Source organism: Glandiceps talaboti, chromosome 14, assembly GCF_964340395.1.
Source record: "Glandiceps talaboti chromosome 14, keGlaTala1.1, whole genome shotgun sequence".
In the NCBI taxonomy this organism is placed as follows: domain Eukaryota; kingdom Metazoa; phylum Hemichordata; class Enteropneusta; family Spengelidae; genus Glandiceps; species Glandiceps talaboti.
In genome coordinates, this window is record NC_135562.1 from 7,271,380 (window position 1) to 7,290,215 (window position 18,836).

The following is an 18,836-nucleotide window of genomic DNA, read 5'->3' on the forward strand; positions in this document are numbered from 1 at the left end:
CATACATACATACATACATACATACATACATACATACATACATACATACATACACACATACACATACATACATACATACATACATACATACATACACACACACATACATACACACACACACACACACACATACATACATACATACATACATACATATATACATACATACATACATTCAAAATGATGCACACACATACACAATTTAGTTTGATTAGAAATTGGGTGGATGTCAAATTCTTACAACTTTAAATTTCATATAATTTTTTCAACTTTTATTGAAATAAACAAAGAGTAACAATCCAAGATGCTTTGTTTAAAGCCATGATCCCAATATCTGACACTTTTTTTCTTTTTTTTTTCTTTTCTTCTTTGGTATGTCATGGATTCGCCTTGACCAACTGAAGATATTCAGGTGGAGAGGAAAAGAACTGCAACAGACATTCATACATTCATTATCATCCTTACAAACCAACACTTACATCCTTGCTGATACAACAGACATTCAAACACATTACAGTCATCAACTTTACCAACACACACTAATATCAGAGTTAATACACTTGTACAACACTCACTCATATACTCACCAACCCTTCAAACAAACACTAACATATTTACTCCAGAAGGAGAAATCCCACTGATGGGAATTAGTTGAGTCTATTGTGAGCAATATAATCGACTGGTCAGATTCGATCAACTGGCAAAAGAAAACGGCTAACGCAAAAAATCAAAGGCAAAAACAAAAGGCAAACAAGACATATACGGTCAAAAGTCTAAACAAAGAAAAACATTATAACACAAAGAATATCAAACAATCACAACAGAAAACAAAAACAAATGAAATAATGACAACACAAAAATATTTACATCATGATCTTTATAGCAATGGGCAATTAACAATCAATGAGGAAAAATAACTAATTGCACATGTTCTGTTGTATTCCATCAAATCTCTGTAAGAACGAGAATATCAAAACTTTGCCCTTACGGAAGGCATTCAGTTTAAATCTGGTACTTTAGGATGTTTTGGGGTTATTTTAGGGGCGCCTTCAAGACAACACGTCAGATAGCATATTCCCTGCGAATCCGGCTAACGGTTCTTGTATAATTATATAACGCTATCGTGCGTACTATGAATCGCCCCTGTCGACAATAAATACTCTAGTATTACGAGAAAATGAGACTGGGGGACAGTTATCAGACGTGTAGTGCTCGGGCTTATGACATTACCCCGGCATTACCTCTATCCACTATAGCATATCCACTCTTTTTAGTGGTCTGATCTGAGATCCACTGCACTGTGGCCACGCAATTGCAATCGGGCATGCGCAGAACTCAGTTGACGGTATTCGCTCAACTCGACATACGTGTCCAAATATCACATCGAAAATGACTTCTTCCCGTCCCATCCGTTTTTGTGTGATAGTATTCATTTTATGCGGCGTGACTTTCTCTTTATATTTTGGTTTTCAACACAAAATAGCAAAAGTTCCAACCGTAGCCTCGGAAAAGGCAGAACCAATTTACCTCTACGTAGATGTGGGCGGTAACAGAGGTGATACATTACGATCATTTTATGAAAAGAAACCTACACACCATACCAATAATCCATTTGTGGTTCTACCGAAAAGATTGTACAAACTTGAGCCGAGTGAATGGAAAGTTTTCGCTTTCGAAGCAGATTCCATACATACAGCGGAACTGCAGGAGCTTGAGAAACAACACAGCAACCTGAAAATCTACACAGAAACTGCTGCATGGATTAACTCAGATGGCATCACAATTTATCCCGATCGGCAAGGTCGCGGTACAGGTTTTTGGGGCACCTCTATTTCCGATACGAAGAAAAATGTGGATAAAACGAAACCAATGCATGTAAGGAGTATAGACTTTAGTGGTTGGTTAACTGAACACGTCCAACCCGACGACTTTCTGGTTCTAAAAATGAACATTGAGGGAGCAGAGTTCGAAATCCTGGACAAACTTTTGAAAGACAATACTTTCTGTTTGATTGATGCTCTTTTTATTTGCTACCACGCAAAGGTAGCTTTTCAAGGTAAAAACGAACTAGCAAATGAAATGCCAAACCGAGTGAGGAAACGGTCGGCACAACGAGACTGCAGAGTAGAAATCCTATACGAATCTGTACGTTAAGAACCCAACACAACAACCGTGTGTACAGCTAGCCGTGGAAACCGAAAATAAGTGTTGGGCTGTATTAGGAAACTGTTGAATAGTCCAATTATTTCAATGGCAGTAGGAGGTTGTTTTACACTTGGATATATTACGAAACTTGCCTATTTTGTAATCATTACTACTTCGCCTTATTTAATAATGATGGGCAAGTGTGTACGATCAAGCTTATTGTAGCTTTTTAGTTTTAAGTAGCCATGCGCATGAATAATTATAAATTTGGTTTAAGAATGAAAGCTTCAAATGTAACACATCTTTTAAAAATGTTTTGTAACCTTGTTTTCATTAGTTTTTTGAAATTATTATTATTATTTAATTAATATTACTTTCTTATTGTTGATGTTGTTTAATTCAAGGGGCTTTTATTTGTTATGTGGGTGACGTTTACTCCTTTTAATTCAAGTAATGTTATTGGGAAAACAGTGGATAGTGTAAATGGGTAAAATGAATATATAATAAACCATCCTGTTTGTGTGAAAGGTGTTGTATTTATACTAATAAATCAACGGTTATCATATTCGGTATTCTTTCAGTCTCCGAGTAACTGTTATATATTTGGCAAAGCAATATCGTTGCTTGTTGTTTTGTACAATTTGTATTATAACCAGGAGGGTGGTAGGTCTTCAAGATAGCATTGTGTAGGTCTACGTTCTGATGGCAAGTGAGGGCAAATGAAGACATTTGGTTGCTATGGGAGTGGTCTTGTTGCTAAGCATATATACTATGTTAATTTTATGTTTATCTACTTGCCTATTCATCCCTGTTATTTTTCCAATATACACCATCATTTCACTGTTGCTATGCACGTGGTCTTGTTCCTCGGCATATTGGCTTACATTTTTGAATTTGTATTCACTTGCATACCCATTAATGTTGGTATCTTGGCAAAATATTCTGGTATCGGGGTGTTGCTAATGGCGTGTTCATGATTACCACTGCAAATTGTGTAATGTCAATATCTGGAGAATAACACTTCAACCATATTTTACCCCCATCCACCAAGGTTTTTTTTAGAGATTTAACTTTTTGATAAGTTCAAATATTTTGACCTAATTTGCATATCACTGGTAAGATCATTATACGCTGAGCAACTCTCTATCTACACTCCATCAGAAACACCCCAACTAAATATCAGCCCAATCTGCCAAGTAGTTTTGAAGTAGATTTTTGACCAAAAAGACGTATTTTTATACTAATTTGGTATGACTGTTTGGATCATCATGTCACCAAAAAGCTTCATCTACCATTTATTGAGTGATCCTTTTGATTTGCACAATTTACCATCTGCACACTCTAAGTAATGTCCAAACCAAATACCAAGCAACCGTTCAGGCATTTTTTTCATTCTCGGACACAAAGACACAGACATAGACACACATACATTTCACCATGCATATATAGCACTACTGAACCGCAGTTCATGTTGACCAGGTCTATAGCATTATTGCACTGCTGTATTCAACCATGTGAAGATTATATAACAATATTGACAACATTGAACATACTTTATTCGTTAAAACCTCATAGGAACAGGAACGGACAATTCGGTTTCCAGACGGTCAATAAGGTTTGTTTACGTTTCGTCAGGTGACTATGCAAGACCGGTGAGGATAGCAACCTGCGACCTGCGAGTTGCACAACTGCGAACTGCGCCTGCCAGTTGCAAAATTAAAACTGCGACTTAATTGTTCTTTTTTACTTTAGGGGTGGACCATTCGATATCCGGGGGGGGGGGGGGCTTGGAAGATTGGTGGAGAGTCATTATTTTTTCCCACCTGCTTGCCTGCGAATTATTTTTTTTCTCCTTCGCCTATGCTGGCAACCTTTTTTTTCTTTGCTTCTTTGACGGATTTTTTTTACGTCAATGTTGAACACCTACATTTGTTGCCAAAATTATCTGTTTGGTTTTCGCACATGGTAATACAGAGAGTAAAAAGATGCTATTATATCACACACAGATTATATTTAGAAAACTACATATTTCATACATATTTGATTTTCAATTAAATAAACATCGTTGACAGTTTTATGCCATGGTATGGTGACACACTGAAAATACAAATCGGAAACTTGATTAGGGAGCTCAAACATTCAGATAGACCGGTCAGTTTCTCCAGCTTGGGGGATGGGGGTGTCAGTGTTTTTTTCCATTGGGCTGACAAAAAAGCACTGACCCCCGTGAATAAAATTTCATAGCATCTGACAGTAAGCTGTAAAGGGAAGAGCTTTGAGACTGGGATATGTCCACCTCTTGTGTTAGTGTGTGTGAATGGGGGGGGGGGGGTTCTAGGGGTCGCCCCCTAGAAGCCCTGGAGGTTTTTTTACTTCTAAAGGCAATGTTTAGGCTATTCACAGACACTTTCAGACAATAATTTGCAAGCTTTACAAGACAGCTCTAACATGTAAAAAGCAACTACATTAGGTTGAAACATGTTTGAAATAAAGTTCCATAGCATCTTGACAGTAAGAGGTGGAGGAAAGAATTTTGATTTGAAACTGAAACATGTCTACCTCTTATGGGGGAGGGGGGGGGGTTCTAGGGGTGTCCCCCTAGAAGCCCTTGAGGAATTTTATTCTTGAAGCCAATTTTCAAGCTATTAACAGACACTTTCAGACAATAATTTGCAAGCTTTACAAGACAGCTCTAGCAATTGTAAAAAGCAACTACACATTGTTGAAACATTAATTTTTTTTAAAATAAAGTTTCATAGCATCTTGACAGTAAGAGGTGGAGGGAGGAACTTTGATTTGGATATGTCTACCTCTTATGGGGGGGGGGGGGTCCTAGGGCCTAAAGCTTGTAAATTAATGTCTGAAAGTCTCTGTGAATAGCCTAAACATTGCCCCTAGAACCTTGTCAAGTTTTCTTTTACCAATTTTGGTGAATCTTATTGTTGGTTTAACGAATGAGTGGCCTCTGGGGTGATGGAGTCCAAGCCCCCCCCCCCCCCCCCGCCAGATATGCAGTTTTCTGTTTCTATTTAGGCAATTTTTAGGTTATTCATAGCCTCTGAGATATATATTGGCAAGCATCGAAAAGCTAAAGTAAATATAACTTTTTAAATAAGTTTTCCATGTTATAAAAGTGAGCCTGTAACATTGGTATAGGTGCATTGATATTGCATGTATAGTAAAGTTACTGATGTGTTAGAGTACTTTAGGAGGTCATACCTAGTGTACAATAGAAACTTGAATTTGAGTTGTGGTGTCGATACATGTAGTGTCTGAAATAGGAAGTATATCATCCATTCTGACAAATTCATACTGAAGAGACTACAACAATTTAGATTAAGTTCTTTTATAAACTATCCAATAGTACATGTATGAAGATTACCATTACAAAACCTTCAAGTTCACTTTGCCCCAAAGTGCAAGATAAGTGAAGCACTGATTGTGAAACAGCTAAACACTTACACGGCGTGTTCTGTAACTAGTGTGGTAGCTAGGTAATACATGTATTATATGTATAATTTTATGTATAGTTATGTTTGAACCCTTTTAAACCATTTATGAAAGAAACAGAGACAAGAACAAAATATATATATGCACCACAGGCTAACGAAACTGACTGGTCCCTGACATGTATTTGAAACTGTATGTCATGATTTGACAAGTGTCCTGGTTGGAGAGGTACGAGCAGGTTGAACAGTATACTCGAACCTGTGCATCATTTCCCTGCCAAGACATTTTTTCTACCAGCAGCGGTCCATTTTTTTCCATCACCCACTCATATCCGGATTTTTTTTCAAGCAAATCCATTCGGCATCTTTTTTTCCTGAAATCAGTCTCATTTTAGGTTAATCCGTGCAACAGCCCCCCCCCCCGAGATATCAAATGGTCAACCCCTTAGGATGTTTTTGGGTTATTTTGGGGGGCGCCTTCAAGAGACAGCACGTCATGCGTCAGGTAGCATATTCCCTGCGAATCCGGCTAACGGTTCCCGTATAATTATAACACTGGCGTGCGTACTATTATATGAATCGCCCTTGTCGAAATAAATACCCGAATCTCTAGTATTACGAGAAAATGATACTGACTGACATTTATCAGACGTGTAGTGCTCGGACTTATGGCACTACCTCTATCCACTGTAGCATATCCACCGGAGCCACGCAATTGCAATCGGGCATGCGCAGAACTCAGTTGACGGTATTCGCTCAACTCGACATACGTGTCCAAATATCACATCGAAAATGACTTCTTCCCGTCCCATCCGTTTTTGTGTGATAGTATTCATTTTATGCGGCGTGACTTTCTCTTTATATTTTGGTTTTCAACACAAAATAGCAAAAGTTCCAACCGTAGAGAAGGCAGAACCAATTTACCTCTACGTAGATGTGGGCGGTAACAGAGGTGATACATTACGATCATTTTATGAAAAGAAACCTACACACCATACCAATAATCCATTTGTGGTTCTACCGAAAATATTGTACAAACTTGAGCCGAGTGAATGGAAAGTTTTCGCTTTCGAAGCAGATTCCATACATACAGCGGAACTGCAGGAGCTTGAGAAACAACACAGCAACCTGAAAATCTACACAGAAACTGCTGCATGGATTAACTCAGATGGCATCACAATTTATCCCGATCGGCAAGGTCGCGGTACAGGTTTTTGGGGCACCTCTATTTCCGATACGAAGAAAAATGTGAATAAAACGAAACCAATGCATGTAAGGAGTATAGACTTTAGTGGTTGGTTAACTGAACACGTCCAACCCGACGACTTTCTGGTTCTAAAAATGAACATTGAGGGAGCAGAGTTCGAAATCCTGGACAAACTTTTGAAAGACAACACTTTCTGTTTGATTGATGCTCTTTTTATTTGCTACCATGCAAAGGTAGCTTTTCAAGGTAAAAATGAACTAGCAAATGAAATGCCAAACCGAGTGAGGAAACGGTCGGCACAACGAGACTGCAGAGTAGAAATCCTATACGAATCTGAACGTTAAGAACCCAACACAACAACCGTGTGTACAGCTAGCCGCGGAAACCGAAAAAAAGTGTTGGGCTGTATTAGGAAACTGTTGAATAGTCCAATTATTTCAATGGCAGTAGGAGGTTGTTTTACACTTGGATATATTACGAAACTTGCCTATTTTGTAATCATTACTACTTCGCCTTATTTAATAATGATGGGCAAGTGTGTACGATCAAGCTTATTGTAGCTTTTTAGTTTTAAGTAGCCATGCGCATGAATAATTATAAATTTGGTTTAAGAATGAAAGCTTCAATGTAACACATCTTTTAAAAATGTTTTGTAACCTTGTTTTCATTAGTTTTTTGAAATTACTATTATTATTTAATTAATATTACTTTCTTATTGTTGATGTTGTTTAATTCAAGGGGCTTTTATTTGTTATGTGGGTGACGTTTACTCCTTTTAATTCAAGTAATGTTATTGGGAAAACAGTGGATAGTGTAAATGGGTAAAATGAATATATAATAAACCATCCTGTTTGTGTGAAAGGTGTTGTATTTATACTAATAAATCAACGGTTATTATATTCGGTATTCTTTTAATCTCTGAGTAACTGTTATATATTTGGCAAAGCAATATCGTTGCTTGTTGTTTTGTACAATTTTTATTATAAAGGAGGGTGGTAGGTCTTCAGGAAAGCATTGTGTAGGTCTACGTTCTGGTGGCAAGTGAGGGCAAATGAAAACATTTGGTTGCTATGGGAGTGGTCTTGTTGCTAAGCATATATATTATGTTAATTTTATGTTTATCTACTTGCCTATTCATCCCTGTTATTTTTCCAATATACACCATCATTTCACTGTTGCTATGCACGTGGTCTTGTTCCTAGGCATATTGGCTTACATTTTTGAATTTGTATTCACTTGCATACCCATTAATGTGGTTATCTTGGCAAAATATTCTGCTTCTGGCTGTTGCTAAGGGCGTGTTCATGGTTACTACTGCCAATTGTGTAATGTCAATATCTGGAGAATAACACTTCAACCATATTTTAACCCCATCCACCAAGGTTTTAGAGATTTAACTTTTTGATAAGTTCAAATATTTAGACGTAATTTGCATATTACTGGTAAGATCATTATACGCTGAGCAATTCTCTATCTACACTCCCTCAGAAACACCCCAACTAAATATCAGCCCAATCTGCGAAGTAGTTTTGAAATAGAGTTTTGACCAAAAAGACGAATTGTTATATTAATTTGATATGACTGGTGGGATCATCATGTTACAAAAATGCTTCATCTACCATATTCATGGAGTGGTCTTTTTGATTTGAATAATTTACCATCTGCACGCTCTAAGTAATGTCCCAACCAAATACCAAGCAACCGTTCAGGTATTTTTTTCATTTTGGGACACAAAGACACAGACACAGACACACTCATACATTTCACCATGCATATATAGCACTACTGAACCGCAGTTCATGTTGACCAGGTCTATAGCATTATTGCATTACTGTAATCAGCCATGTGAAGATTATATAACATACGTCAGACTTTAATTACACTGTACATGTATACCTGATACATAAGACGAAATAATTAGTCTTTTGGATATAACTTGCATTTCAAGGTGACTTTCATTTGTAACAATTTTAAAATGCACATCACAAGTAATGTCCAAACCAAATATCCCTATCCCAAAAGGGCCTTATTAGGGAACTTCTATTAAATGTACATGTACATGTATTGTTGTACTGCTAAACAATTACTATAACAATACAAAAACAATCCACAACACATTTGACGGAAGTTGACAAGCAAGGCCAATGTGTCACTTCCGCCTAAATTCGGATCAATGCCATCTCCGTACTGACAAGTGAAAGTGGTAAAACTAATGCATTTATTTTATCTAACATCCAAGTTTTTATTAAACATAGTGAATCATAAGGTATCCTTCCTCTCTAAAGTGGAACACAACTCCAGGAAATAAATCATGGTTCCACCTGTCGTTATATGTAAACATTGGCATATCGTCGCACGGAACAGAGTGGAATCTGTCTATTTTCACTGTGATGTGTAAAACACTAACAATTAATGCATTCTTTATTTTCTGAATTTCAAAAATAACATTCGTTTCAATACTAACTGGCAACAGATGTGTCACTATATGGTACACAGTAAACTAGACAACTTACATACAGAGAAAATTGGACACCGTGTTCTTGATCATTCCAAATCATATCAAGAAAACTTGTGTACATCATTAGGCGAGCGACCTCAAAATACATAAAATAGCACCAATGATGTTTTGTGCATGGCTAATCCAAGCCATAAATTTATAAGGAAGGCATTCCTTTTAGAATGTAGATCAATCAAGTAGTTTCAAAGTTTCCATTGGTACACATGGGTAGGTGTATTGAACTTGGGCTGCACACCCCCATCTGAAGTTTGGGAACTACTCCACCACCCCAATCCTACCCCAGCCCTGTGACCAATGCTGTAAATACACTCAACAAAGCTAATGAAAAGCACACTAAAACAACACTTCACAATTTTCACAATTATTTCATCTATATTTTAAAATCTTTATCATAATTTTAATCATTAATATCTAATATGAGCGAGGCAATTTTTTGTCTATTTTAATCAGAATAACAAATTTTCAGAGCCCTCTTGTAAATCTTAAAAAATCACATTTATGAATGACACCCTAATTTCTTGGGTTAGCTTCTCGATATGATAAGCCTCAACACTGGAATATGCTATTTAAACTTCAGATTTTGTATTGGAATGGTCTATTTGATATCATATTCACTTGTGTACTGCCTATTACTATTTACAGCAATTTGGGGGAAAAAAATTCAATAATGTCATTATAAGTTGTTTTAAAATGCTGGATCAGTGTAAATATGTACACACAAGAAATTAAAGGTAAGGTCTGCTACCTAATGCAATAATGATATGCAAAATATTGGAAAAATATTCAACATGTACATCCAATAGGTCATCAGTATTCAAAACCCAACAGTGATATTACACAGACTATGTAACAACTGGATTTAGTATTATAAAATTGTATTCTGTAAAGAGAAACCAAACATAAACCTTTTGAAATCGTAAAATTCATAATATCTGTCCCTCTGGATGATGAGCTTGATTGTCAATGTCAGATTAATAATTAGCAATTAATATTTCCGGGTAGATATAAAATCAGGGGCATTTCAGACCAATTGATTATATTTTGTATAACTCTGCAATTGAAACATATTTTAGTATACTGTACAATTAGCAGACGAGTACTGAGTACAAATACTGTCACTTGTTGTCTCTGTGTAATGATCAATCTTGTCCAGTTTTGCCCCTGCAGAAAGTGAAGAAAAAAGGTATATATCAAAGAAAAAGTCCAGTGAGGCTTTTTTCTACCTTTAGTACACTTGTATTGATCACTGCTATCAAATTGATATGATTTTAAATAATAAAATAGTTCTAACTATTCAACTATCATAACTCCACATAACATGCTCTTCAAAGCTAATACGAATCAAATTGACTTAAATGTAAAGGTCAAGGTATCTACAGAAACCTTATTCCTGATAGTATGGGGGTAGACACTTGAACAGAGTCTGTATGTATTACAGTTTATGAGTTATGCTGTAAGTATTGACTTTTAACTACAAGTATGGCCATCATTGTCAAATTTGAATGTCATAAAACAAAAGACTTGTCCCATATGATATACTAGTTTCATTTTTGTGCCAGATTAAAAAGAAATCAGATATTGCATGTTCGACAAATGACATGGATGGACGGACATGCTGACAGATGGCATACACTGTCATATTCTCTCCTTCAGGAGACTAATGAACTGTCTACTTTGGGAATAACATACTGTTATAGTCTCTCCTTTGGGGGACTAAGGAAGTAAATCAGAATATACAATAGTCTAGCAAAATGCTCATCCAAGTCCAGCACATGACTTGACTCCACTCTAGGCACTGCTAGGGGCTATGTTCATACAAAATGTAAATTAAAATTTTGTATACTGACCTACAACAAGGTTATGAAGGTTACAGTAGTTGGTGCTATAGTCTAAGACAGCATACCAGGTATTGGAAGATGAATACGCCTGTAAGACACACATCATAAACATGGTCAGCATTATGATGAAAATAATCGTTTAAATATAGCACAAAACACTTAATTTGCCCACGCTGTACTCAAAGCACTTTACAATTATTACCCCTGGCACGGATCTATAACAGCACAACAGCCCTTTATACTTCCTCAACTACCTGGGCTCAGCATACAATCCACTGCAGGCCTCAGTACTCATGTAGGATTAAAGCCTTCACATTGCAACATCCATCCTACCAGGTCCCCAATTATACAGCTGGGTTGAGTGGGGCACAACCATGGTTCAAATCTTGACCAGTGACTTTAGCCATTGAGAAACAAATGGCAGCATAAGGCTTGATCCTGTAACCTGTAGATTCCAAGCCATCCACTCTATTAACCCCACACAACATGCTACTCATAGCTAACAAGAATCTAATTTACTTAAATTTAAGCTGGCTGTGTTTTCTATATTTGCTGGAGAATGGATCTTTCAAACCATGCCAGCTTTTCAACATGATACATTTAAAACAAATTCTTCATGTAAATAATGATATTGTGCACCAGTATTGCATTGTAAGGCACATTACGATTTTCATGAAAATGAGCAATCATGTGTGAGATAAAAACAAAATGTGTGAAGCACTGATCCATCCAGATTATATTTATGAAAGAGGTGTCAGGTGTGAACAATGAATTGATCCCCACATTAGATTATCTAGTGATAAACTATGATAAACTTCCAGAAGTATGGAGTAAGATACATGATTGTATATCTTCCTTGCTTACTATCTGCAAACAGCTGTAGGCTAATTGTGGTTACTTATTTTGTTTATTTATCTATCTCCTCCATGTCTGTACTATTAAGTTTGTTATTTTAGATTTGGAAATATAATTGTGTGATAATGTTACAGTGGATGACCTCATCATGTCAGGCGAGTCACTGGATGGTAATGCTGAACTTAAAACATTCACTGATGAGGGACACATACTACACCCAAACATCTATCAGTATATATATTGCTCACTACTATACTAAAAACACATTAAAGTGGCCATATGGATGAGGATTGGGTATTTATTTTGGATTTTGAATTTGTAACTCAATAAATGACAAAAGATTAATCAATGTAGAGAATGTCTGTTATTACACATACAATAACAAACTGTTCAGACATTTTAAAACCTATTCACAATGTATTGAGCTACAAATACAGACTTAGTATATGTTGTTTACCATTGATTTTTCAAGTAGGAAGCCATGATAAAATTGTTTTATTTTAATCAAAAATCCAAAACTAAATACCAAATTATCATCCATATGGCCACTTTAAACCAGTACCTTTAAATATGCACTGAGACTGAGCCCTTTTGATCCCAGCATCACTGTGAAAGCCACAAAACATAGAATAGGGAACTTGCAATCCAGACTGAGCATGCTCAGAAGCATGGACTATGGGATTATCTGTGGTTATCGTAATACCTAATCTGGAGCTCCCAATAAAATTAACCTCCCACAATTGTCAGGGTAATCATGAATTGATTATTTGTGGTTACAAACAATGTAACAGTATTGTTTACAATATCAATTCATTAGTATTTATTATCACATTTCCCATGATGCAACATTCAACATGGCAGGTTTGCAAGTTCCCTATTCATGACACAGACAACTTCTTACCTGTACAATACATAATTGGCCACTCTGCTTGAAGCTGTATGTCTGTGTGTCCACATACATCTTGACTGGTGTGGTATGAGTGGCTGTAATGTATGTACTGTTTGAAGAAAGTACCTAGAAGAGGCATGTCAAAAAACAGTCTTTAAAATTATCAAAGTTATTACGTAACATTTGCAAAGTCACTCCTCTCATTTTTCAGAATAAGTATAAGTGTGTACACCTTTTTCATTTTAGTTTAAACCTGCACTAACTGTAACTGGGGTATTATTATTTTTTTTCGATCAAACAACCTACAATGTGTACTGAAGATTGTTTCACTAATAATTTGACATTGCATGTAAATGAATTCTTATGATTGTACTTACCTTATATAGACATTTTTCACCCCCTTGCTTACAGTTATCAGGGCCTTCCCATTTCTTCATCTGATCCATCAATTTGGTGTTGATCTCCTGGCATTGTGTACCAAAGGTCCTATATGCATACAACAAGAACAACCTTCTGTACTGTGACAATGTAACATGAGTTAATGTTATAACTCAAGTTTTCACTTTTGTTGAATTATGTTTAGTTTTTACATGGCACTTTCCAACACTGTACTAAAATAACTTTACAATTAATCTCTTGCACGTACCTATAACATTACATCAAAACAGGATCATCAGTGGCAAAGCATAAACTGGTAACTTGTAAGTTCTGAAGTGGCCATATGCTAAATATTTGGCCGTCATACAACTTAAGCTTTTGTATCAGTGATCCCATGAAAATGATAACCCATGTGGCTAGCACACAAAAAAACAACACTTTCTTGATTACCAACATATTGCAATATGAGAGATACACATATACCACCTATAACCTTGACAAATGAATATGCATAGAGCATAACGATAAAATGCAATCTATGATGAAAAGCAAAATTCAAAACAAAACTTTTAAAGGTAATTATTCATAAAGGACATAAATTGGTGAGTCTTACACTTATTTTTTGTTCTAATTCACATGTCATATGAGTGATTATGGAGAAATACTAGTATATGCAGTCAAATCTTTCTCACTTTTGCAATTTCTTTGCACAACAAACAACATTTTGCTCTGGGCCTTAGCGATGATACACTCTTGAATTCAAACTGTGTGCAAAGACTGTGTCCTCTGTTTATTAATTTCTTCTGTTTTCTCACTTTCGCGATTTCTCTAGGATGAGAACAACATTTTTTTCTTGGCCTCAGCAATAATACACTCTTGAATTCAAACTGCAGGCAGAGACTTTTATATCAGTCTGGTTATTAAATTGCTTTTAGTGATAGTGTTGATAAAATTCTTCATGCTCAACAGGAAAATACAATTTGATTTGAAGTAACATTATGTATGTCTTCGGCTTTTAAAATGATGATCATGTACAGGGATTGTTTTAACTTTGGAAAACGCCCTCTGGTGGGGTGTATAGGGCTGCCAATCCGTCTGACAAGCAATCTGTATGTTGACATATCACATGTTGTAGTAAAGCACAATTCACATTCAACTGCAATCTGATTGAAATCCGATGTGGTGAAAGCGGCTAGATGTCCTTATTTACCTCTATTCATCGTGTTGTGACGTTTGTTTTGTTCGGAGTGATCGCCGCCTTCTGGGAAGGCGGCGATCACTCCACATCGGATTTCAATCAGATTGATTCAACTGCTGACAAGGGATCACTCTAGCTATCACAGTTGGAACCATCCTTGTTCTTTCTTCCCACAGGGGTGTGTAATATTTCATAGATTGTTGTTTTCTTATTGCTTAGAATGCCGTTTTCTTAGGAAAATATCGTACGAGTCTTGCTGCTACAAATGTATCAATCTCTATACTACTAAGAAATATTAGTATCTCTTCCCTTTACATGTAGGAATATATATTAATCAAAAGGTTGTTATATTTAGTCTGTAGACCTGGAAAACAACAATCTATGAAATATTACACGCCCCTGTGTTTCTTCCTCCATGTTTATAGGTCGTCGCACTGTGTGTTGACTCGGATATGTAAACGGGGCGACTGCTTCGCAAACTGCGCAATAGTACTACGTACTCAAACCCGGAAGTGAACGCCAACTTTTCTGTCGATACTTACCAGTGAAGTTTACAAGATGCGTGGAGGGGGTAGCTTGCTCCAAAGCCAATTAGTACCACAGTAAAGACGAAAAAACACGCGAAGACCACCTTGAGTGTCATATTTATCGGACGAGGAGTTTGCGCTTTACGTTTAGACACACACAGCACAGTGACATAACATGCCCTGACCTAGTACAGGAGCAAATCATGTGACCCCGCATGTGACTTCAACACAGCTCTTCCGAATACTACCTGTACCCACTTTATAGATGTGGGGATATATGCCACAATTAAACATAACACTTCTTTCTACTGTGTTCGCGCAAGTCCACTCACCACGAGATATCTCGATAGTCGATACTATCGACGATTTTATTGTATTCTGTTGGAAACATTCTGATACATATCTCGGGAAATAAGCGGTGCTTGTGTGCTAGACGTTCGGGCACCAGCAACGATTGGGTCTATGCTTGCACATCACAACTAGACCATCAGCATAGGCACTCAAATCAATGTGTAGAAAAAAAAAATGTATTGTATGTAAGTAAGACTAAATAAGTCTTATTTACATACATATTTTTTTTTAAATCATACACATTGATTCGAGTGCCTGTGGACCATAGTATGATGCAGCAATCAAGTATGCCGAATAATACAAAATTAAAAAGAGATATCATGCCTTCATTGAGGGAGGGGGGGGGGGGGGGTTCCGGACATTTTGGGGTCATTTCGGTGGGTGGGGACATAGGGGCGTGTAATATTTCATAGATTGTTGTTTTCCAGGTCTATAGACTAAATATAACAACCTTTTGACTATATATTCCTACCTGTAGTAAGGAGAAATAATATTTCTACTAGTATAGAGATTGATACATTTGTAGCAGCAGGATTCGTACGATATTTTCCTAAGAAAACGGCAATCTAAGCAATAATATGTGCCCCTATGGGTGGGGGCATGAATTATTTAAGATCGCGGGGGGGGGGGGTCTACGACAAAATGTTTGTCGAAAATATATTCAGCAGCATCACATCCCCCCCCCCCCACACACGGCACACACACAAACACCGTAATTTCCTCTCATTCCCTAACGCCGGGACAAGTTTCTGGGCTATCCATGCCAACCGTGACCCATTGTGTTTGTATTACTCAGTGTCACTGCCAAATTAGTGAACCAAAGCCCTTGGGGTAGTACACGTATGTGACGTAAAACGTGAAGGAAAGCGATACATAAACACGGCGTTTTGCTAGTAAATGAATATCCTATTGGAAATTTTAATAGTAACCAATATGGTCACTAATAGTTGACTAGCACTACACAGCATGAGAGGGGACTTTTGTGATGACGTCATGCTACTCTTCCTACATACACTGCTTGGTAGGCCAGATGCAATGCAAGATGCGTGTTTACATATCTGTCAATTGTCCATATCAAATCATATTTTTTAATATGTGTGCTTGGACCAGATTTCCATTGTGTCTCATTTGACCCTAGGGGAGCCGTCGTTATTTACGACCGGGGTCGGGGGGTCGGAGAAATATAGGGGGTCACTCAAAAACTGGGGAGGGGGGGGGGCTACTCAAAATTTGACATGTTAAAATAGCAACAGAAAGCATTCTTTTAGTCCCTGAGTTTCAAAAATCCCAAGGTACCTGGAGTACCCACCCCACTTGGCTCCCTCAAACATTGATTGATAAGCAGCAATCTTTGTTATACTCCTTCTTCTTGAAATACACTATTACTATACATCCATCATTTTATATGGAAATTCAAATTCAAAATAAAAAGTTTTGATTATGTATGTATGTATGTATGTATGTATGTATGTATGTATGTATGTATGTATATGTATGTATGTATGTATGTATGTATGTATGTATGTATGTATGTATGTATATACGTATGTACGTATGTATGTATGTATGTATGTATGTATGTATGAATGTATGTATGTATGTATGTATGTATGTATGTATGTATGTATGTATGTAGGTAGGTAGGTAGGTAGGTAGGTAGGTAGGTAGGTATGTATGTATGTATGTATGTATGTATGTATGTATGTATGTATGTATGTATGTACGTACGTACGTACGTACGTGTATGTGTGTGTAGTATTTCAAAGGAACACTCAACCTCAATTTGTATAATGTTTGTAGCGCACATTTAACAGTTAGTGAGTTATGATTGTAAAATGGGGGGGGGGGGTGAAAAATTTTGTGTCAAGGAGGAGGGGGGGGGGGTTACGAAAAAAATTCAAGCATTATGTAAGATTAATAGCGACATTGTCAAATTTTGTGGATTTTCAAAGCAAATCCTCCGAGCCCCGACCCCCGCCCCAGCTCGTAAATAATGAGGGCTCCCTAGCGTCCAATTGTCTGGCTGTTCCTTACGGGTTTTAAAAGTGTAATTTATGTAATTCTAACTGAAAAAAAGGTTGGGAGTTGAAAAACCACGTGTGACACTCTATACTCAACACCTGCAATGTTGGATTTTGTAGTGTCGTGTTGTAGGTATACCCAGGTACATATTTTGAGTTCAGTACAAAAAGGAAGCATCATGGTGAAATTGTCAAGAAGGAATTAAAAGTAGATAAATAAACTGACTCTCGACTTTCGATTTCAAACCAAATATTTTAGTTTTTCCGGCCTCGAGCTCGAGGATGGTGGTTGAATATTGATTATCGAATCTGGATTTTTATCAAGTGTTGTTTACTTCTTCATGAGATTTAATTGCATTATGTAAGATTAATAGCGACATTGTCAAAAAGGAAGTAAACTGGAGAAAAGTACAGATATTTACAACTCGTGACTTCAGAAACTAAGTGTTTTATTTATTCGCGTAGGAATGTGGAGTACTGATTATTGCTATAAAAATGATGTAAGTGTGTAGCGTATTCACAAATCAATCAGTCAAACGCCAGCTAGCTAGTCTACACAGAAACAACCAAAGGTGTCCACATTTCGTAGTCGGCTAGATCCGAAGAGAATGTTTTGAGAATGTTTCCGAAGTTTTTTCCGATTGTTGCCTTACTCGCTGTCAGCACACATCTGTACAGTGCCGAGTTTGTAGGGATCTCGTTAGGTGACAATGGTGTGTCTCTAAACTACACTTGCCACACTGAACAGGACCAGCAATCACACGTATTCTATACAAAGAAACCAGTGAAGAGGTTAGTGGAAGAAATCGTGACTTACCTTGAAGATGGTGCAAAAATCGTGCAATTCTGGTTTAATATTTCTAAGTTTGACGGTTTCAATCCATTGTTATATGGTGAATCTCCCGTCTATGGTTTATGGAAGTGGAACTGGGTATATGATCAATATGGAGAAACTCTACTATTAGTAAACACCAATTTAGACGCAAAATACTTTTCATTCGGTCTCCTTGATATAAAGAAAAAGATACTGGAGATTGAATTCACTGAAGATACAAACTCCAGTGCTATTGCTCATCTTTCATTTGATTGTAAAGTCAATTTTATCCTTCGACTACTTGAGTACATTACCTCTTCTGTCGATGAAGGAGCAAGAAAGGGAAAACTTTGTTACAGATATGTCATCGACAATTCCATTGAAATACGTTGTCAAAATGCTACGCATCATAACACATCTAGTAATATTGATGTGACACAAAGCTACTATACATTGAGTAAGGGAGAGTGGTTAGATCGCTTGGACACGTTGGAGTCCTTTTTGAGAAAATTTGGGGGCATAATCTCGCCAATCATTCTTGTGGTAGCGTTTGCAACTCTAGGTAAACTCAAGGTAAATAAACGTTTTGTTAATGGCAATGGCAATAGCGTTGTATTGGAGAAAAAAAACCTTGTCCTTGGTGGTA

At 36.9% G+C, this 18,836-nt stretch overlaps 2 protein-coding genes across 2 annotated transcripts; one reads left to right on the plus strand and one right to left on the minus strand.

The window, feature by feature from the left end:
* Nucleotides 1-6,386: 6,386 nt before the first annotated feature.
* Nucleotides 6,387-7,145, plus strand: LOC144445913 (uncharacterized). The gene has a single exon (XM_078135555.1). The coding sequence runs from the start codon at nucleotides 6,387-6,389 to the stop codon at nucleotides 7,143-7,145; it is 759 nt and encodes a 252-aa protein (XP_077991681.1).
* Nucleotides 7,146-8,750: 1,605 nt separating this feature from the next.
* LOC144445700 (uncharacterized) lies at nucleotides 8,751-15,189 on the minus strand. The gene is made up of 5 exons (XM_078135345.1): nucleotides 15,020-15,189; nucleotides 13,279-13,387; nucleotides 12,914-13,027; nucleotides 11,167-11,245; nucleotides 8,751-10,480 (listed from the first exon to the last, which is right to left on the minus strand). The coding sequence occupies exons 1-5, from the start codon at nucleotides 15,118-15,120 to the stop codon at nucleotides 10,389-10,391; spliced, it is 495 nt and encodes a 164-aa protein (XP_077991471.1). The 5' UTR covers nucleotides 15,121-15,189; the 3' UTR covers nucleotides 8,751-10,388.
* Nucleotides 15,190-18,836: the final 3,647 nt, after the last annotated feature.

Excerpts from the sequence above, each read along its gene's own strand:
- LOC144445913 (XM_078135555.1), top strand. The coding sequence starts at position 6,387 with ATGACTTCTTCCCGTCCCATCCGTTTTTGTGTGATAGTATTCATTTTA.
- LOC144445700 (XM_078135345.1), bottom strand. The coding sequence starts at position 15,120 with ATGACACTCAAGGTGGTCTTCGCGTGTTTTTTCGTCTTTACTGTGGTA. Across the intron at positions 13,388-15,019 it reads GCATCTTGTAAACTTCACTG|GACCTTTGGTACACAATGCC; the intron begins GTAAGTATCGAC and ends GTATGCATATAG. Across the intron at positions 13,028-13,278 it reads GTGAAAAATGTCTATATAAG|GTACTTTCTTCAAACAGTAC; the intron begins GTAAGTACAATC and ends TGCCTCTTCTAG.